Below are 21469 nucleotides of genomic sequence, written 5' to 3' on the forward strand. Positions count from 1 at the left end.
TTTGTTCTAGAGAGGGATGGGCTGTCCTCCATGGAGTGGATGGTTCAAGGCCCCTACCTTTCCTGAAACTCCTCTGGGGACCGCTGAGGAGCTGGTGAGGCCGGAGCATGCCTGCTACTTTAGCCAGTGTAGCCTCTCCTCTGGGTCTGGGTGGGTGGGGCTAATTTGAAGAATGAATTAAAAAAAAAAAAAAGATGGAGGACTGTGGTGTAAAAGGCTCCGGAATCTCAACCAGAGCAGTCTGAACATCAAGAAGGACAAATGAGCCGGGCCTGTGATTCCAGCACAGGGAGGCTGAAACGTCAAGTTCATGACCAACCCTGGGCTGCATGAGCAGACAGAAAACAAAAATAGACCAATAACAAAAATCAGACAGACAAAGCTGGCTTGGGGAAGGTTTATTTGCTCCGAGCATCTACAGAATGGAGTTGGAGGTATCCAGAAACATGAACACAGACAGAGTTCTCTCCACAGACGCCACCTGCCCAGGAAACGGGGCAGCTGGATGCCAGGCTGGCTGAAGTGGAAAAGGCAATGGCAGGCAATGGTGCCAGCCTCTGAGGTGTTGAGCTGGTGCCTCTTACTGCCCACCTCTCACACAATGCCCTCAAAGCCCTGCAGGCCACACTTCCTGCCAGCCACTTGGCAGCCGAATCTCAGGGCCTCCTGCATGCTGTTTCCTGGAGAGGAGACAAGTGGCAGGGTCAGCCTGGCATTCAGAGAGGGACGAGCCCGGCCCTGCCCTGATCCCAGGCTGAGGGACTCACCCTTCGAAAGGCTGAAGATAACAGAGGCGTTGAAGGTGTCTCCAGCCCCCAGGGTGTCTACTACTTGGGGCGGTGGGAAGGCATCCGAGTGCAGCAGTTGGCCATCAGGGCCCAGGGCATCGGCGCCCTCCTCAGCCCAGGCGCAGACCAGTGTAGCCCTGTAAGACCCACTCAGTGGGTGTTGATCCCCTTCATCCCCCAGCCCCCTCAGGCTCCTCCCTGGCCTCCTCACTCACCCTTTCTTCACACGACCATACAAGCCTCTGAGGGCCTCTGCGGCTGACTGGAACCCCAGGTGCTTGGCCACGTCTTTGCTGACAAACACCTGCGGGCAGTCACTTTGATGAGTCACTCGCTACAGCCGGCCAGTGTTACCTCCAAGTTATAATCTCTTCTGGCACAACACTTCCGACTTAAGTCATGTAAATGCCTTGCATGGCATCCCACAGGGACACAGCCCACAGGGACGCATTTTATGCTTGCTTAAGCTGTGCTAAAATACAGTCTGTGAATTGTGACACTGTGGGCCTGGTATTTTTATTATGGGCTGAGGTAATTCAAAACCCAGAAAGAGCCTGGAGCGCCATCTTGGGGTGAAATCAAACCAGGCTGGCTCTCAAGAGTGGGTTCTGTTTTGTCTGCTCCCCGCACAGCCTAACCCTTCAGGGAGAGTTTCTTCATCAGTAAAATAAGGCAACCGGGGCTCTAGAGCCCTCTCCACAGTGGCTTCATATTAGAGTCCCTAGAGACAGTTCTGGGGGAGGGAGGATCAGCCTGACATATTTTAAACTGTGCACCAAGGCCAATGAACAGCGTCCAGACAGTGTCCAACTAGCTTTAGCTGTGATCCCGGGATTATGGCCTCAGTTTCCTTACACACAGTCCTGTCTAAATCTTCTTTGTACCACGCTCCTCCTCACCCTCCTCTCATTGCCATGGCTCTCACAACCTGCCACCTATGGGGGGGGGGGCACAAAACAACTGGGAACCTCGGAGCACAGAGGTTCCCTTCTTCATTTTGCAGAGGGAAATACTGGGGGTGGGGGATGGGGCGCAAGGAGATGCCCATGGCTGTCTGCGTTCTGTCCATCCTCACTCCTATGTATTTACCTAAGTAGGAATGCTCTACTTTTGAGCTACTTCCAGCTACCATAACCGAGGAGCTGTGACCTGCTGGGAGCTGCCAAGCTGATACTCAGAGCCTGGTAGGCAGGACCAGGGTTCTCTCTAGTTCTCTTAAGAATCCAGTCAGCTAGAGGTGACCAAGAGAAGCTGCAGGGCACTTACCACCTCACCATAGCAAAACAGCTGGAAGAGCTCTTCCCGGGGTTTCTCGATCTCCACGGACACCCGAACTCTCTGGGACAGAGGCTGCTTGGCATTGTACTGTTCTATCCGCTGCAGCATCTTCACCTGTTCGGATGCATTCCGGCCCTGGGGCAGGACAAGGCAGATCAGAGCCTGGCTGCTAAGAGTTCCTTCTTCCCTCCCTGTTATCAGGAACTCTGGGTGAGGAGGGAGAGGGGTAGGAGGAACATGGGCTGGAATTCCACTGGAGAAGCATAATTCTAGGACTGTCATGGGCCTGGCAGACCTGATCAGCCTAATTTTCCATTTTGAAATTGAGACTGAAGAATAAAAGAGGCTGGACTTTGCACGTCTGTGACCACAGCACTTGGGAGATTGAGGCAGGAAGGACTGTGACTTCCGGATCAAGCTGACCTACATACTAAGACCCTGGAAAGGCCGTGGTGGAGAAAGAAACAAGAAAGCAAAGAGCAACTGGGTGTGGTGGCGCACACCTCTAATCCAGAGTACAGAAACTGAGTTGGTCCGATCGCTGTGAGTTCAAAATCTGCCTGGCCTACAGTCAGACCGTGTCTCAAAAAAAAAAAAAAACAAACAACAAAAATCCCAAAGGGACAAACAGAGGGAGAGAGAGAGAACAAAGAGAGAAGAGAGAAAAGAGGTGAGAAAGTGAAGAGGAGATGGAGATAGGAAGAGATAGGAGGTGGAGAGACACGAGAAGAAACTACATTAAGTCAAATGACAAGCCTGGACTTCTCAAGGCTTCCTCCCATCTGGATCCTAAAACTTCTCCCTTGAAAAGAAGGTTCTAGTTCCCTTCAGGCCCTCTCCTTCCTGTCTCCTCAGAAGTGAAAGAAGTCAACTCCTAAGCAGCCAGCAGAGGCCAATACCAGGAGGGAGCCAGCCTTGACTTTTGCCTTGTGCCTATATGATGTATCCCCCGGTCTTTCTGCACCTCAGTTTCCTCAGAGGAAAACATAAGAAAGGGTGGAGAGGAATGGGGGAGGGCTATTCATTATCCTGATAGTACTCCATGGTTCAAAGAAATCATGGAAGAGGCTGACCATGACAGGCTAAGCCCCTAGGAACACAGGTGGGGCAGGGCTTGCCTCAATGTGGATCCACTTGAACCGGGTCAGATCAACCTTCTCAAAGTCCTTGGCAGACACATCTGGCAGGTTCCTACATCACCAGACAGGAAGGAAAGAGAAGCATGGTGAGGTCAACCATGGCTAGGTTCTCTGACCGGACCCTGTGCCTGGTAGAGATACCTGCAGCATGGAAGGAAGCTGGGAAGCACAGAGCTGAGCCCTATCCCACTTTGCTATGGGTTTTTTGTTTGTTTGTTTGTTTTGGAATTTAGGTGTTTAACGGTTATCTAAGGATAAACACAACTGCAACCTGTGACAGTCCCCCTCAGCGGTCCTCGGAAATCACAGCCCCTAGAGTGCAAGAAACTACATTTCCCAGAAGGCCCTTCGCTGGAGCACACAGCTCCCAGCGTGCAATGGCCCCGCGAATTACAAAGCCCAGCCCGAACTTTCCTTAGTGACTGTCTCCAGCTGGGAATTTGCCAGTGAGGGAACACGTCCCGAGCTGCGCTTTACACTTCATCCCTAAGGTCAAAGTTGGCACTCTGAGGAAGAGTTCATGTTTGGCTGGTCTAGGTGTGGAAACCCAGGAAAGCGTTGGCCTCGACACGCCTTGATCGCACAGCCTGTGACCTCTGTAGTGCCGCGCGGCACCTTCCATCCACTTCGCTAGTGGCGTGGACCTTTCTGAGACTGCTTTCTCATCGGTACACAGGACTGAAAAGTCCTTAGCCTACGGGGCCTGCTGCAGTTGGAGCGATGTACGAGAATATACCTGGACCCAGGCCAGAAGGCAATGAACACTTCTCCCGGGCTCCTCCTGTCTCTGCTTGAGAGTACCACGTGCGTCCTTGATCAGAGTCGCTGCTGATCAACACTTGCTTATCAAGCAGATGACAAAGATCAACTAATCTGAAAGTCACCTTTAATATGTGAATGCCCACTAACCCTTGAGATGTACATAGCTTACCTAGGCCCAGTGGGCATGCTCAGTAGTAAGGAAGGCATGAACCCTAGGGCCCTTAGCCTTGTCCCCCTGCCAGCCTTTGTCCAGTATCTGCCATGTACTGGGGTTCTTGCTAAACTGAATTTCTGGGTTTGTCCAGGAGGCACCTGGGAGTGGGACTCAAAAGGAATGCTCGTCTGTGTATTATTAGACAGTCCTGACGTTCCCTTTCCCCTTCCTTCAGCCGTGCATACCAGTGGTGTGTGCTGTTTGGTTTCATCCTACCAGGACCTTTGGAGGGGCCCAAACCTCAGCTCCTTGATGCCATGCTGCAGGCTCAAAAACTCTGGGGTTGGCCCTAGAAATCCCAGTGGGTCCCTTAGCCCTTCAAGGCTTTATTTATATGGGTTGTCTCCATCTCCCACACCCAGACCCAAGCTGCTGATTGACTAATTTTGAAGCAATCATATCATCAATTACAGTTTTACAGGTCTGCCTGCTTGCCCACCCTTGTGCTGGGCAAGAACAAATTACCAAGCAGGGCAGAGCTGACCCCTTCCCACCTCTCTTTTCCCCTAATTGAAAACAATTTAAAAAATTTCCCAACAGTTTGTCATGGGGACAATTTCTGGTGTAGAGAAGCCATGGGCGTTAAGCCATTGGTTTGCCCAGTGGTCAGAGTGGGCACTGATTGGTGGGTTGTGGTAGGGCAAGGCCAAGGGGCCCTTACGTGTCGTAGAGTATTATGGTACGGGAGCCATTGGAGTTGTTGACGATGCAGCAAGAGCAAGGGGTATCTCCCTGGCTCTGCCAGGCCACTTGAGACACATCCACGCCCCTCTGCTTGAAGTCAGCCACCAGGAAGCTTTGGGGGAGGGACCCGAGCCAGGGAGAGGGCAAGGAGACACAGGTTAGAGCTACACATAGCCTAGACCTCCCCCAGGAGTGGGAAGGGTGCACTGGCGCACACGGGCCTGTGAAAGAAGAAAGGTCCTGTCCTACGAGTGTAGCGACGGCAGCAACAGCAGCGACAGCAGCTGGCAAAGCGCAGACAGCTGTACAAACCTGTAGGCGTGCAGGATGGTGCGGCTACCGCTGGCCTCGTTGATGATGACCGTCGAGGTGGGGATGGAGCCCTCCGTCTGAAGGACCGCGTATTGTAGGTCCACAGAATGTCGGCGGAGGTCATCCAGGACAAAACTGCCGGGGTGGAGTAACCCCCCCGGAAGGGCAGTTTGGCAAGAGTTTAGGGAACTAGAAGGGAGGGCCACCAGGGACCCTGAAAGGCAAGAGGATGAACAGAGGAAGTAGGAGGGGACTGGCAATCTCAGACCTGCCACAGGTCATGATGGCAGGGGGCAGAAGAGGCAGGGTGCAGAGCCTGGGTAGCAGAGAAGTAGGAACACCAACATTCCAGGTCAGTCTCAGTCCAGTTCAAGCTTCGCCCCCCACCCTTAAAGCTAGAAGGGGTACAGGTAGAGTTGGGGCCCAGAGCCTGTATTGAACTCATTGTGCGTGAGTCGTGTGGCCTGGTTCCTGTGAGACCCAGGCAGAATTAATAATTAAACATCAAGGCGATACTTTGCACCCCTCCCAGCTGCCCTCTGCGTGTTCATCCTCTTGGCATGATGCTTTCTGGGGTCCCTTCCAATCTTGCCATGGTACCTCATCTTACATTTCCTCCCAGCTGACCATCCTGGAAGTGGTGATGGCTAAAGGGACCTGTTCAGTACTGGCTTCTCAGATGTGAACTAGCCCCTATGGGCAATGGACTGGTGGTGCAGTTGTGGGAGGCCTGTAAATATGCACCTGGTCCAGGACGAGTTCACACAATGCCCTCTCCTTAGAATGAGCCTAGGGACACCACGTCAAGATTAGCCCATCAGGACAGCAGGGAGGCTGGTGACACTCCTCCCAGGAAACCCCAGAGCAAGCAACTGTGCCCAGCGGCCCAGCTGCCCTATGAGCAGACTCCCTTTCAGCAGCACCTAACCTGGACCGAGCTGTAGGACCCACACAGTGCATCATCCCTTGACTACTTGAGGGTCCCTTTAGAGTTTCCCCCCAAAGCATTAGAAATATGGTTTGGCTTGCTAACTGACTTTTTGCACCCACCATGCCTGGCCCATGGTAGGTGCTCATTAAATGTTTGCTGAATGCGTAGAGAGAACTCTGCCTAGCTCACACACCAATATGATTGCTCCATGAAGGAGAGCCCGCCATCTAAACAAGATCCAGTAGGAAGGAACTACTGTCCCATCTGCAGGACAGGGTCGCTCACTCTTTTCGCTTTGTTCCAGTTCACCAAGACTGGGAATTTGACTGGCAACATCCCCCTCAAACTAGGGATCAAAGGGCTCTGCTTTACAGTCCAGAAACCTGGCAGTCCGCCCCAGTGCCCGCAGTGGGCAAAGTATGGGCCACTCCTCCCGATAAGTGTGTGCTGAGTTGACAGTGCCAGGAGTCAAAGGGCTCTCGAGTCCTTGCTTGTAGTTGACATGGAGAAGGCGCGTGGGTCACTTGTGGACCGCGGCCTCCACCATAAATGGGTTTTGGGCCCAATGCTAACACGTGACCTCAGGATGTCCTGAGCAGTGTGCTCTTCGTACTTACTTACAGTGAGGACATGGGCAGTGGCCCTAATCCTCAGCTGTGGGCCCTCATCCTGTGACCATGGATGCTGGATGCCCAGAGGCAGGGAAGGGTACAGCATGTCCCCTAATTGCCTCTTACATCAAACACAGCAAGGATAAGGGTCGTGAGAAGGGCAAAGGCAGATTCAAGCAAGGAAGGAGGTGGGAGGTGGTGGGCAGTCTAAGCAGGCTCTGCATCAGGCTGTGGAAACGGAACCCTTACAGGAATGGGGTTAGCACCCGACCAGCAGATGGATCACCCCAGAAGGATCAAGGAATCTGGGACTCCCCTGTGGGTCACCACCCACCATTCTTCTACCCTGCCCACCCAGGGTTCAGGCAACTCTCCTCTCACCCTACCCTGCAGGCAAGCATCCCCTCAACAGCTACTCCCTCCTCTCCAACTTACTCGGCAACATGGCCAGGGGCCAACGAGCCCATGAAGGCGCAGCGGGCTCCGAGCAAAGAAAGAACAGTGCAGGAGTTGGACGCGTTGCCTCCACGTTGCCATCTCTGGGATAGGCACCTGGAAAGCACAAGGCACATCCCCGCAGCCTCAGCAGACCCGTCCTGGGGGAAGCAGGACCAACCCCGGGCCCCGGTGTACGAGTCCACAGAGTGCAAGAGCCGTGATGAATCTGTTTCAGCTCAGTTTCTAAACGGAGCTGCTGAGACTCAGTCATGGGACAGGGCTGGGCTGCGGGTCTGCCCCCACCCCATCTTGGGCTGTATTCAAGTGTGTAACTGTGTCCACCTGTTTTTAGTGAACCAGGAAACCTGCTGGGGCCCTCTCAATTCTGGGACATCTCTTCCTCAGTGGCAATGAGATGTCACAGTGAAACCCTTCAAGGTCCTGATGAAGCTTCAAGCTGTGCAGAAGTGCTCAGCGTGGGGATTTTTTTCCCTCCTCAGCATGCACTCTGGGAAACAGGAGTCACCTCTCAGGTCATCTCCGACTGTGAACCCCACCCAAGCTCTGAGAGTCCTTGGGTCAGGTGGGGTGGAGATGTCAGAAAGGATTGGGTCCTATTCAGTCTTGCTCTTCTGGGTGGCTCAACAGAACCCAGAGATAGACATGTTACACAGCCACAGGTCTGCAGAGGGGGGTACACCCTGAGGGCAGGAACCTGACAAACAAGGGGGGGGGCTCTTCCAGAGGCACCTCTGACAGTATCTACTTTCCACATGGAACCTGTCCTATCAGCAGGGGATAAAGGGTCCCCCTTCTCTTAGCCTTCAGGCAAACAAGCTCAAGGGAATGTGGTGTTTGGTTCTAGCAGAGTGTGGTGCTGCATGTCTTCTGATTCAAATACAATCCCTGGAGAACTGGGAGGCAGAAACACACGAGTTCTCCTGGAATAAGAAAAAGCCTAGGGCTGGGGAGATGGTTCAGTGGTTCAGAGCATTTGCAGAGGACCAGGATTCAGTTCCCGGCACCCACACAGTGACTCATAACCATCCATGCTTCCAGTCCAGGGCATCCAAAGCCCTCTTCTCCCCTCTACAGGCATCGGGGACACAAGTGGTGCAAATACATACATGCAGACAAAATGCTCATACACATAAAGTCAATAAATCTGAAATACAGGGCCAGAGAGATGGCTCAGTAGTTAAGAGCACAGAGCACTGTCTGCTCTTCCAGAGGACTGGGTTCGATTCCTAGCACCTGCTTGTCAGCTCACAACCATCTGTAGCTCCAGCCCAGGAGATCTGACACCCTCACACAGACATACATGCAGGCAAAACACCAGTGCATATAAAATAAAAACAGACACGTCAATTAAAGAGAGAGAGGAGGGCTGGAGAGGGCTCCTCAGCAGTTAGGAGCACTTGTTGCTCTTGCAGAGGATCCAGGTTCAACTCCCCGCACCCACACTGTGCACACAACCGTCTGTAACTCTAGTTCCAGGGGATTCAGTGTCCTCTTTCGACCTCTTCAGGCACCAAGATTACATGTGGTGCACACACATGTAGGCAGAACACTCACATACATAAAAATAATAAACCTTCTTTTTTTTTAAAGAGAGAGAAGAAAACCTTATCTCCCTACCGAGCACCAAGTTGTAGGGGTGGCTCTATTTCAGTAAGTAGGTTGGATCTCCCCCTTCACCACTATCCCTGCACCCCTGGCAAGGGCTCTAACCTTGGGCAAATAAAGCAACTCAAAGCAAAGGCTAAACTCCATGGGCCAGGTGGTGACAGAGACAGAAAGGGTACGCACTGGAGATGTGCGCTGTAGTCACTGCCCTGACACTTGTTTGGTATGTGGCCTGATAAACACGGTTCGGCTCCTCCAAATCTTCAGCTTCCTCATCTAAGGAAAGGATCGGAATGGTGCTTTCACAGTTCCCAGGGAGCCCGAGACAGCACAGGGGACAATACTCTGAATTCAAAACGCCAAGAGCACCCAGCCTCCCCACCTCTGTAAGTTCATTGCTTTCAGCGCTCAGTGTCTTGCCAGAGGCCAGCCTTGAACTTGCTTTCGCCCAGTTCTTCGCTGAGGCAACTAATAGCCAAGAGACAATCTGAGAAAGCCAATGTTCCACCCCGTAGCCATGCCTTCACAGCCTGGCAGCACAATGGAGTGGCCCTTATCAGGAATAAAGATAAAATCTGTCAAAGGACACTTCAGCTTCCACCAGACAACTGGTGGATGTTCAGAGTACATTCACTAAGATGTTCGCCTGTATTTGTAAAAAGACTTCTGGTAGACTTCTTTTGGCACTTAGTGTCAGGAAAAAACTTGAGCCAAGTTTCTTCCTATCTAACCCTGAGAGGCTCCAGGTTTGCTTACGCTGCCAGCCAGCCCTGAGCTAGGCAAAGCTCAAACGCCAGGCTCTTAAATGTTTGTGAGCGATTTAATTTAATCACTCATTGTTAGCTACCCAGTGTTTTATTTTAGCAGTAGGCGGTAAATTGGAAGTGCATAGGCTTGCGGTTGGCAGGGAGGAGGAACTGAAGAAAGTATGGCACCTTATCAGCTGTTGTGCCCTTGGGAGGGAAGAATCATTTCAGCCCAGTCTCTAGAGCTGGGATTCTGACAATCCACTAGATCCTAGGGTTGAGATGGGAACCAGCTAACAGAGTCATGTCCCAGCCCAGTGCAGCACTATAGTTAATTCCAGACACTGAAGGAGGAGTTTAGGACAGCTTGAGCTACATAGCAAGACCCTGTCAAAAGAAAACAACAAAACCCCTGGGTCTTATTTTTAATGTCTTCCAAGTCTCCTGTCTTCACTTCCGCTGAGAGCCCCTAGGCTCCCCTGGCAGAGAACACCCGCACTCCAGCTGGACTCATGCCTCACTGCATGGGGACGGGGATATCCCTGGCTTAGCAGCCAGTTAGCAATGACAGGCACAAAAACAGGGCTATGAGGCCCTGGGGTCTCCGAGGGGCCTGGGCGCCCCTACCTGCGATCCGTGTCCTCCTCGGGGTACTTGTCCACCACATTGATGATGTCCAGCACCACCAGCCCCACGCACAGGATCTGCTTCTCTTCCATGAGGGTGCTCCCCAAGCTTCCTACCAGCAAGCGGAGGGAATTCCTACTGGGCTCTGCCTCTTATCAACCGGAGGTGTCCCAGCTTCTCAGGGGCTGTCCTGGCTCCTCCTCCGCCTGCAGAGCTCCTCCCGGAGTTACCTAATCCGGCCAATGGCAGAACCTCTTACTTCTCCGCCTCAGTTGTCAGACAGAGTCCGGCTAGTCCCACTAATGCAAAGCGAAAACGCACTACTAATGCATCAACTTTCCAGTCCCTCTGCACCTGCGGCTGACTCCAGACCCTGGACCACCCAGACGAGCTGGCCCAGGCAACTGAAACCCCTCCTTCACAGTAGAAGCACCGAAGCACACACGCTCCCCGAGTCCCCGCCGCTGTGACCCACCCTTCCCAGCCGAAGCCCCGCCCCAGCCAGGCCAGCGAGCCTCACGTGACTGGAAACGCTGCCAGCCGGCAAGGTGGTGCTGGCCCTGCGCCCTCTGGCGGCCGCTGGAGGACCGGCTGCCGTGACCCGCCTTAGTGGAGACCGAGACCAGCCAGGGTTCCCACCATAAAACTCCGTCTCCTCCCGTCCTGTCCCTTATCTACCCCCGAACAAGTACCGGAGCAGAATAGCTATGTTTTGTAGAAAAAAATTAAGTGTCTTTATTCCTGAATAGATTAGTACGGTGGTGCGGGCTCGGGAAAGCCCTGGACCCCGAGGATTGCGGAAACAAAAGGTGCGAGGGACGATTCCTCTTCCGCAGCCTGGGTCCTGGAGAGGGTACTGGTGGGGACGGCAGTGAGGCCAAAAGTCAAGAGGAGACACCTAGGTCCCAGAGACCACGAAGTCGCTGCGTGCTGAGCGGCCGCTCTGGACGCCTGAACCGCAGCGGGGCGTGGTCCCCGTACTTGCCTCGCCCCAGCCTTGGTGGGGAGCCGCGACCCAGGTGGCTCTGCGGCCTCTGTGGATAAGTTTGGTGGTCTGGCCGACCCTGACTACACCTGTTCAAGCTCTGTGTCCTCGTAGAGCAGGGCTCCACTGAAGATGGTGAGCGGCTCCTCCGAGTGTGCCAGCTGCCCCATGACCAGGTCGATGCAGACAGTGTCTCCGACCTGCAGCGGCAGGATGAGGCTGAAGACGCCCAGAGCACCCGGGCTGGGCTGACTTTCAGCCACAGGCTTATTCTCCAGTCCCTCGGGCTCGTAGCCTCCCGAGTCTATGCGGGCCACACCCAGGTTGGAGCGCGACAGTACTGCCTCCACTTTCTCGTGCCGGTGCCCAGTTAGTACAGCGCTCAGCAAGTAGCGTCCAGACAGTGGTGCAGTGAAAACACCTGGGGACAAGAATGACAGTCAGGAGGGGAGACGGTGTCTGGGAAGGTTTCTCAGGGAGGGAGTGGGCACAGCACCCCTCTGTGGAGAGGCCCGCTGGTCCTTTCATAGCTGTTCCACTGGACTGCACCTCCAGCACTTACTGCTGGACGCGCGGGAGTCTGTCCCTATAAAAACCTGTGGCCTGTCAGTCCCCTTCCCTCCCCACTCTCTCGGTGTCCAGCTGTGGTGAAAACGCATGGAGAGGAATAAAGGTCTTTCTAACTCACAACATGAAAAGATGTACTTGTCTACAGCGGCATGAGCGGGGCATTAGCACTGCCCAACCTTACCCATTTCCTCAGCTGCTCCCAGGTTACCTGTCTCTGGGTCATAGTAGCCTCCATCATTGAGCAGGACTCTGTCGAAGGGAACTGTGCCAGGTTCCGACCGAGGTAAACTCAGGGCAGCTGAAAATGCCACCCTCGGCACCGGGGCCGCTGGAGCTCCCTCCACTCCTGAATAGGGGTAGAAAGAGTTAGTTCATAACCTCAGCACCCTTCCCCACTGTCCAGGTTGCCCAAGGACTAGCCTCCTCCAATCCCAAGCTCATTTCCTCCTTCGGAGTCTAGTGAGAACTTACCCTGTTCACCTTGAGGACCTGTGAGAAGGAAAGGAGACAACAATGAGTCGGGCATCTCTCCCTATGCCACTCCTCAAACGTTGCTGTCTTGCAGGACTCTGAGTGTAGGTGTGTTTCCCAGCAGGAGTGAGGTGCCAAGCACAGTATAAGTAGGGTCAAATCTGTGCAGCTGCTGGGCCATAGCCTTAGCCCTGGGCTGTGCATACTCCAGATGGCCCTTGTAGGCTAAGCATTAATCTGCAATATGGCAGGGAGAACAAGATACCCGGCAGCCAAATGGCCATCTCAGCTGCTAGTCACTTTCTTCTCTACTCACTGTTAGACACTAGGAACCCCCATTTCCTCGTCCCTTTCCCCTTCTCAGCCAAGCTCCGTCCATGTGGAGCGTTATGCCTGGGCTGCCGGGAGAGAGGCAACCCTGGTTGAAGCAAGTGTCTCAGCCACTATACCTGGTGGTCCAATGGGCCCCTTCTGTCCATCCTTGCCAGGAAGTCCTGGGGGTCCTGCAGGGCCTGGAGGCCCCTGTAGCCCAGGAGGCCCAGGGGGCCCAGCCTCGCCCGAAGGCCCTGTGGTGACAAAAGCTAGTTGAAGGACAACTGTACAGGGAGTTTCCAATTGATAGGAGAGGTGGCGGTTCCCATTAGAGAGGCGGCTGAGACACAGGGGCCTAGAAGACTGTGGAGACATGGGGCCCCCTGGGCTGCAGGCAAGGCACCTGACTGACAGAGCCACATCCCAGCTCTTAGCAACCAGAGGAAGGCAGCTTCCCTGGCAGCTTCTCTGCAGGCACACTTCAGCCTCCCAGAGACACAGTAAGGGCTATAACTGGGGCAAGGCAAAGAGGAGACGTGGGGGTGGGGGGCGAAGATCAGGCCTCCTTGCTGTTTATTGTAGGGTGGAAGGGAACAAGGAAGGGCTTGAAAGGGGACCCTCTCAAGCCTTCCGTCCTCACCAATGAAATCCTTCAGGCTAAACTGCTGCAGACGGTCTTCCAGGAGTAGCAGGGAACTGTTGAGGGCACCAAGTCGTCTGCCCAGGCCTTCCTGGCCCCCCAGCAGCTTCTCCAGCAGGGCTGCATGTGTGATACTGGTGCTGTTGCTTTCCCGTAGGGCAGCCCAAAGCCCAGCCACATGTCTAGAAAGGCCTTCACGCAGGCCCTGTAGTCCCCCTGCCACGGTATCCAGTCGTTCACAGACTCCCTCAAGACGGCCTAATCGCCCTTCTAAGCTAGGGCACTGGCCCGCCTGTGCCTGGCCCTCCTCCAGGCTTCGGAAGCGCTCCTCACTCTCTGTAACGTGCTCTGTGGCCTCCTGCTGAAGCCTGTTGATCTCGGAGATGATGCTGTCCTTGGTGGCCCCCAGGTCGGCCAGATCGGCACCCTGGCCCTCCACAGTGGTCTGGAGCTCATGCAGTGTGTCATTGAGGGAGCTAAAGGTGAGGATGACCTCGGAGAGTTCTCCCTGCAGGGCCTGGAGGGCTGAGCCCGAGCTGCCCCCAAACACGCTGAAGCCATCCAGAGGCCCGCGGCTTGGTCCTCCAACACCTGGGCCAGCTCCAGGGCCCCGTGGAGGTAAGAGTGGACAGGAGCAACGTTCCACGCCATCCCGAAGGCGGCCCAGCTCCTCCTGGACACCGCCACAGGCCCCACAGCCCTCGTCCCCGCGGGCTTGCAGCAGGCCCTCCAGTTGGCTTAGCCGGGTTGCTGTAAGATTGAGGTGTAGCAGGAGCTCCGCTGCTGTCTCCTCCTGTGCGTCCATGCGCTCCTGTAGGCGACCCACAATCCCTTGCAGTCCCTCCAACATGGCCTGTTGGGCCTCCCCTGCTGCTCCAACTTTGTGCAAGTCTGAGCCCAGCAGCCGTAGCTGGCCCTCGCTGTCCAGCACCCTGCGCTCCAAGGCACTGAGGGTCTCACTGACCCGAGAATCCTGTTCCCCAGAGCCCCTAGAGCAGAGCTGTCTGCAAGCCTGCACTGCCCCTGGCACCTGCTCTTCCAGCAGATCCAGGCGGCCACCCAGCTCCCTGCTCACATTGGTCATGAGCGCCTCCAGCTTTTCTAGCCGTCCTAAAGCATCAGGCAACCAGTGGCCCACCCTCCCTGGTCTCCCAGGCCAGTCCTTCTCTTGCTCCTCTGAGGGACTGAGGGTAGAGTTGAACCGGTCTTCCAGGCGGGAAAGGCGGGAGGCCAAGCTGGTGTAGCCTGGGGGGTAGCCCCCCTGCCCAGCTGCTCCTCCCAGCTCAGAACCTCGGCGCCCACTGAGCACTGTCACTGAGCCGGCCACCACATCCAGCCTCCGCTCCAGCTCTGACAGTCGCCGGCCCAGCTCTGGGGGACAGCATTCCTGAGGGGGTCTCCTGGCCATGGCAGGTCCCAGGTGCTGCTGCTGACGCTCCTCCATGGAGGACAGTAGCTTCTCCAATGTGCGCAGCCGCTCCCTATCCTCTTGCTGCTGCTGGCGGAAGCCATCCAGCCCTGCCAGGCACACGGAGCAAGACTCCTGCAGCTGCCGGTCCAGCTGCCGCAAAACCTCCTCACTAAGGCCAGAAGGGACTGGGACAGGGGCTGGGGACCTGCCGCCTTCACCGGTGTCTCCATTATGATGGTTGTTAAGGTGGCCCAGCTCCTGGTCATGGGTGGAGACGCGATTGTCAAGGAGCTGCAGCTGATGTTGGATCTCATTGAGGGTTTCATGCACACCCGGACGGGCAGCCGCATCTGCCGGCTGCTGCCTCCCATTAAAGGCTGTCTCCACAGCTCTCTGTACGTCTTCTGCCAGGCGCCCGTTTATTCCCTGCAGGACACCTCGAAGGCCTTGCAACTCTTTGGTCAGGCTCTGTACCTGCTGCTCCAGCTGCTGCACTTTCTCTGATTCCCCAGGACCTGAAAACAGAGGACAGCAAATGACTGAGGGCCCAGGCCCTGCTCCCCCAACTCCAGCAAGAGTCAGGGGCTCTCCTTTGCACGATTTGGGCAAGAGAAAAAAAGAAAGGAAACACTGTTCACCGAATGCCTTGAGCCCAGCTTTGAATCACAGCTCTTAAAAACTTCTACTAGGCAGATACTCTTGCCATTTGATGACATGGGAAGCCAAGAACCAGAGGAATTAGGCTGGTAGTCCCAGCAAGAGTCAGAGGCATTCCTTTGGATGATTTGGGCAAGAGAAAAAAAGTTTGACAAGGGGGCCGTGTCAAATTTCAAATCCAGACCATCTGGCCACCAAACCTACCCACATCGTTTCCACTTGTCCTTAAGACCTCTTGACTTCTTGGAAACTGTTTCCTTATCTGGGAAATGAGAATGACACCATGTGTCCTCCCTCTTAGGGCTGTCAAACAGTACAAAACGGGAAGGCGAAGTACTTCACATGCCACTGTAGCAATGACAGGGCATTTCCCTATAGCACCACAGGGACAAACAAGAAGCCTTTGCAGCAAGCCTGCCAGGGTGCTGACTGGCTAGCCAGTCAGCCAGAAGTTCCTGTTTCCATAATTATAGTTCAGTTATCTCTTTGGCAGGAAAAGAGCACGCATCCGGTGTGCCTGTCCTAGCGCATACACATAGGAAAGAAAAATGCAACAGGGACTATTGCATTCTGGGACCTGCAGTCTCCAGGGGCCAGAAAGGGACCTGGGACCTGTAGTCAGGTGCAATGCATGCTAGGATTTGTAGTCTTAACTGTCTTCAATGGGGACAGACAGAGCTTCTCAAAGGAATTCTTCTCCCATAACCTTTCCCGACTAGGAAGGACTAGGAAGGCCGCTTGAGGGCGTATGTGAGCAAATCCTCTTTATGCCTTCTTATTCAGCTCTAGGTTTTCAGGTCTTTCAATCAATCTACCCCCACTCCTGGCCCCCCACCACACAATACACTCAACCCTCGCAGGCATAAACACACGCAGAATCTCAGTGACGTCATTACCTCCTTTCTGTCCACCTCCCTCCAAGTTGGAGCACAGCGGGGCCCACATTTTACCACCCGGGGTCTCCCCATCCCTAGTAACATGGGGACTCACCTTCTCCCCCTAGCCCACTGAGGTGGCTGCCCGCACTAGAGCCAGATAGGTTGGGGCGCCCAGGCCTGGGCCGGGGGTGTGGCGTGGCGGGTGCAGGGCCCAGAGCAGAAGAAGGACCCTCTCCGCAGTCATCGCCCCCATATCCCTGACAGCACCTCCACTCCATGTCTGTCACTGTCTTGTAGGCCACCCGGTAGCGAGGGCGAAGGAAGCTCCGGTACCTGGCCAGAGGAGAGGGAGACTTTGTATTCTCTCGGTTCTGCCAGGTTGTCTCCCTCACTGGCCAGTTTGTGTGTGGCCTTGCTCACTTGACAGATAGCAGATTTTTAGCCAAGGGCTAAATCCCAGCTCTTCCTCCCCTTCCCCTGTGCTAGAACCCTGAGCTCCTGGCTATGATGCTGGCCTGACCAACAGGCCTAAAGATTGGGGACAAGGGAAGTATGATTGCAGCAGCTCCCCAACTAAGCCAGGACCCTAATCTTTTCTCAAAAAGTCTTATCCTGCCCCCTACTCCCTGCTTTGCACAGTAGCCACCAGCTGTCTGCCCTTGCCCAACTCCCACTAAGTACCCAATGTGTTGGGGGACTCACATGATGCTTCGGGGACACTGGGGCTGGCCCCAGCCACAGGGCTGATAGTCTGGCTTGACGATGGTCTCCACTCCATCCTCAAGGACGCAGCTCACTGTCCGAGTCACCACGTAGGCACACCAGTTCCTGTAGGTACAACCCTACCTGGGCCAAAGGACCAAAGACACAAGCCCCAGCGGGCCCAGAGGCTGAAGGAGGGTCAAAAGATGAAGGGGTCTTGAGGACCAGTGAAAGGTAGGGGGTTTGCAAGGGCGGCCCCTGTCCCATATCTTAGTCATCATAGTAGATAAAGACTTTTCAAGACAGGGAGGACTGAAGAAAAAATAGACACAAAGGGAGGTCAGGTCTCATGACTGTGGGGTCCTGGGCACCCTAGAGTTCACGCTCCCTTGTGCCCTTCCTTGGGCCTGTCTCAAGTCCCAGCTGTGTAAGCCAACCACCAGGGATACTGGAGATAATCCCCTGCGCATGGTGCTTCCACCCAGCCCTTGCGGAGGAGAGCAGGGGCAGGCAGATGTCCGGCCTATGGTTAAGTAGAGAATAAGCCACTGATGGTTTCCGTCCCCCTGGGGCTTGTGGTGCTGCACTCTTGGCCCCGTTCACACTGACTTCTAATCTGTGGGCTGCTGTGGAGCCAGACGGAGGAGCAGAGCAGAGGGAGTCATACATTAGTGGAGGAAGCCCTAGAGAGGGACAAAAGATCTGGCTGATCCCGAGCTGGCTGGTACACAGTTGGCAGGAAGGTCTGATTCATGCCCCTCAGTGTAGTTTCCCTGGGCACCCAATTGCAGGCCTTCGTAGGGAGATGGGGTGTGAGCTGATCCCCCTTAGGCCACCAAAGTCCTGGGAAAAGTCCCGCAGGAAGGTGCACTTGGGAGGGTCATTGATGGATGGGTGTCCTCTCTCCTCTTCATTGCATTAGGGAGATAGCCTGTTGTCCACCTTCTGAGAACCTTCCCCAAACACAGCCTCCAGCCCTGGCCGGGGATACAGACTCTTACCTGTGGCGGCTGGTAGGCCGCGGTGAGTTCTGGGCCTGGGGTCCCCCAGGACTGAGGGCAGAACTGCCCCCTGTGTAGAGGCTATAACCTCGAGGAGGGTAGCTGGCAGCCTCCGTGGCTACGGTCAGCAGGTAGCAGAGATAGCAGCTCCAGAGGGTGCTGGGGGCCATGGTGAGGTGTTCCTTGCCGCCTTTAGAGACACATCCCGGCTTGACCACTGGTGCCTAGACCCGTGAATCCAGGGGACAGCCAGCTAAACCAGCTCCGACCCCCGCTTCCTGCCTGCAGCCCCCAGCCACACGCCTCCTCCTTGGCTGCTAGGCCTGACCTCTCTCTCTCTCTCTCTCTCTCCCTCCTCTTTCCTCCTCGGGCTCCTGTCTGTCCCTCCCTCAGTTCCTTCCGCTCTCCTCTTCTGCACTTCTGAGGGGAGTCTGTTCTCTGGGCCCCTGGCCTCCCGTGCCTGGTCCCTGCCTCTCTCAGAGACTGTTTCCTGAGCCTCCACCCCCTGGCTCCAGCTGGCCCTCTTCTGGTCTCCCTGTTCTGTTCCCTGGTGACTGGATCCTAAGGATGACAGAGCTTTGCCCCTGTGGCTGTTGAGAGGCACAAGAGTGACCACGGGGCGGGCCAGCCTCCTCCCTCCCTTCTTTCCCCTCCCTTCCCCCTGTCTGGCTGGCGGTCCAACCTCCCCCTTCCTCCCCCACCTCTCCAACCATCGGGCGCCACATCTGCTTCTTGTTAACTCCGGGAAAGGGGGGGGGGGCAAAAAAAAAAAAAGGAAAAACAGAAATGTGGAGTTGCCGCCAGGCTTGAGGCCAGCCTCTCAGACAGGCCACATGGAGCTGGGACCAAATCTGGACAGGAGACACAGAGCTGGTGGCTAGGACCACTGCCAGAGTCCCAGCTCCCCTGGGTCAGTCAGAACAGAACCGGTGGGAGAAGATGAAGAGAGAGGGAACCCTGAGGACAGCAAGAGGCAGGACTGTGCAGGGGATAGCACACATGGGGGCTCGGCAGCCCCTCATCATCCCTGGGTCCTTCTGCCTCCTTTTAGAGGCTCACGGTGGGGAAGTAAGTCATCTGTCCAAGGTGACACAGCAAGTCAGTAACATGGCTGAGATTAGATTCCAAGTGATTCTAACGACTCGGGAGAAAAAAGGTGGGGGCAGGGGCACTCCATGGAGACAGTGGGAAACCCGAGAGAGAGAGAGGAGACGAAGGAATCAGAAGACAAAGGGCAGTCTTTCTCTAATGGAGGAGACAAGAGGAGAGGCCATCTCCTTCCTGCCTGCCATTGGGAAAGGTCAGGCTATAGCCAGGACGGGTGATTATGGTGAAGGTAGAGGTGAGACCTGGTTGCTCTCTGGTTTTGGGGACCAGTCACCTCTCTGCCGTCTACAGAGAATCCTCAGCATAACCTGAGAGATCTTGGTGAGGGGCCTGCTGCCTCTTGCCTTTGCATTGTCTGTAGTATGCTCTTGGCCTCCGTCTCCCGGGGGACACTAGAAGGACTAAGCTGAAGTACAGACAGTGGCTGTGAGAGGCTGCTGCCGCCAGGCACTGGATAGGTGCCGATGTCGCAAAGGCAAGTCTAAAGCTCTGTCACTGTCAGTTAAGGAACAACGTGGGCTGTTGGGGGAATGGAACAGGGCCCCCAAACAGACAACCACAGAAGCAGGACAGACCAATTGCCAAGAGGCCAGGACAAAGGGATGATGTGTGTGCTGGCGAAGAGCAGGGGAGAGACAGCTGGCTGTTGGGGGTAGGAGGAAGAGCTGCTGGGAAAGGCAGACTTGGACAGTGTGGGCAGGATAGGAGGAGGAGGAAAGGATGGGGACAAGGGAAGGGAAGAGAGTTCAGGCTCAGGGAAGAGTTAAAATGAAGTTTCTACCTCAAACGCAGGGATAATATAACTTCTTCCATCTTGGGTTTGGGAGGATTAATACAATTTAAAAATTCCAGAATAGTGTCAATAATAATAATCATCATCACCATCAAGGCTTACTTGCTCTATTTTAGGGCTTTTTCTTTTAGACTAGAACTTGTGGGAATCCTCCTGCCTCAGCCTCCTGAGTGCTGATACTACTATACTCAGCCTCTGCCAGCTGTTAATTGCTAGGAAGGAGCAAGGCAGGAGTCAAAAGAGGTAGATTATGGGCCAATGAGAGCAAGGCTTCCCATGACTGGCCGGTCTGTTAGATCGCAAGATTTGGAGTGAGTAAGTGCAGTGAACCCAGATAGAGTGAGGTTACAAGGACTTCAGCCTCAATTTCTGGAGCTTGTAACTCTGAATGCATCCCATAGCACCCCTGGAGGTCTGTCTGCTCTCCAGGACCTCCTCCAAACTCTTCACTGAAAAGTGATGCTGAGGGTTGTGCTGGTGATCGTGACCGTGGAAGAAGGAAAGGTTATGCCTGCTCGGTGACTGAAGATAAAGGAAACATCACAGAATGTTCCAGAGCTTGAGCTAAAAGGAGGAGGTTGGAAAGAGTAGGCTTAGCCTCCACATACTGAAAAAAATATAGAGTAATACATTCTAGTAGAAATAAATAACTGTCTAGAAAATAGTTAAATGAGAACCATTTACAGAATGCTAATTGGAAGCCATGAGAATGAATGTCACCAACTTCTGTCCATGACTGAGAGCCACAGACCTAGAATATGACCTTGGTGGCTAGAAGAAATACTGATGCCAGTCAAGGTGTTGGGAAAAAAAAATCAAAAACCAGTGGAAGCAGCAATGTATTTGCTCTTCAGGGACCTGGGAACTGGCACACGGGAAGACTTTAAGATGTTCCTGGGGGCCCTGCCAGTGGGAGGTGGGAGCCTTGACTCTTGGTCTTTGCATCAGCTGCAGGCTCTGGCCCTGGCAGAAACCAACCCACTTCCCCTTCAGATTGCCCTGACTGCCACTATGAGTTTTCTAATTTTCTTCTTCTCCTTTCCTTCAGGCAACCTTAAAAAAAAAAAATCACTCTACAAAAAATAAAAAATCAGCTAGGCTGGGCAGTGGTGGCACACACCTTTAATCCTAGCACTTAGGAGGCAGAGTCAGGCAGATCTCTGTGAGGTCAGGCTGGTCTACAAAGCGAGTTCCAGGATAGCCAGGACTGTTAGACAAGAAACTGTCTTGAAAAACCATACCAAACAAAAAAATCAGCCTAGCCTTCTTGGGTTTTGTTGTTGTTGTTTTGGGTTTTTTTGAGACAGGGTTTCTCTGCAGCTTTGGAGCTTATCCTGGAACTCACTCTGTAGACCAGGCTGGCCTTGAATTCACAGAGATCCTCCTGCCTCTTGCTGCTGCCCAGCTGCCACCCAGTCCCTCCCCTGAGCTCTTGTGTCATCCATTCTGCTGTACAGTGCAAATGTGTCACGTGGAAGAGTGCTGGCTTTGAGAAGTCAGTGCAGGAGGTCGCATTTCACTTTGCCTTGTAGTTAGGAGCCAAGACCTAGGGTCTGACATGAATGTGAAATCTCCAGATCATCCTTCACTGGCAAGGAAAATGCCAATTGCTGGCCTCGGGGTGAGCAAGCAAGTTGCAATGGGGACCAGTGTTGGCTAGGATAAAGTAGTGGTGGTAATGGTGGCAGTCGCATTGCTGTGGTAGTATTGGCAGGTGGCCACACATTTCCAACGTAATTGGCCAGAATTGCTGTCTCTCTCTCTCTCTCTCTCTCTCTCTCTCTCT

The 21469-nt window shown here is 54.4% G+C and overlaps 2 protein-coding genes across 6 annotated transcripts; both read right to left on the reverse strand.

The window, feature by feature from the left end:
- Positions 1-390: 390 nt before the first annotated feature.
- On the reverse strand, positions 391-10611 carry LOC121432942 (ketohexokinase). 5 transcript variants are annotated; one of them, XM_041631140.1, is made up of 9 exons: positions 10157-10611; positions 7155-7271; positions 5178-5312; positions 4843-4977; positions 3185-3257; positions 2055-2201; positions 1004-1092; positions 768-925; positions 391-680 (listed from the first exon to the last, which is right to left on the reverse strand). In XM_041631140.1, the coding sequence occupies exons 1-9, from the start codon at positions 10246-10248 to the stop codon at positions 595-597; spliced, it is 1032 nt and encodes a 343-aa protein (XP_041487074.1). In that variant the 5' UTR covers positions 10249-10611; the 3' UTR covers positions 391-594. The 5 variants fall into 5 exon arrangements, with proteins under 5 accessions (XP_041487074.1, XP_041487071.1, XP_041487072.1 ...); XM_041631137.1 differs by lacking the exon at positions 5178-5312; XM_041631138.1 differs by lacking the exon at positions 4843-4977.
- Positions 10612-10872: 261 nt separating this feature from the next.
- LOC121432790 (EMILIN-1-like) lies at positions 10873-18351 on the reverse strand. The gene is made up of 8 exons (XM_041630924.1): positions 17784-18351; positions 16783-16908; positions 16193-16413; positions 13135-15060; positions 12632-12748; positions 12183-12200; positions 11920-12057; positions 10873-11562 (listed from the first exon to the last, which is right to left on the reverse strand). Exons 1-8 carry the CDS (start codon positions 17951-17953, stop codon positions 11225-11227), a joined length of 3054 nt encoding a protein of 1017 aa, XP_041486858.1. The 5' UTR covers positions 17954-18351; the 3' UTR covers positions 10873-11224.
- Positions 18352-21469: the final 3118 nt, after the last annotated feature.

The sequence above is a fragment of the Microtus oregoni genome, unplaced genomic scaffold, assembly GCF_018167655.1.
Source record: "Microtus oregoni isolate MIOR12 unplaced genomic scaffold, Mior012 000036F_ref0000092, whole genome shotgun sequence".
Lineage (NCBI taxonomy): Eukaryota > Metazoa > Chordata > Mammalia > Rodentia > Cricetidae > Microtus > Microtus oregoni.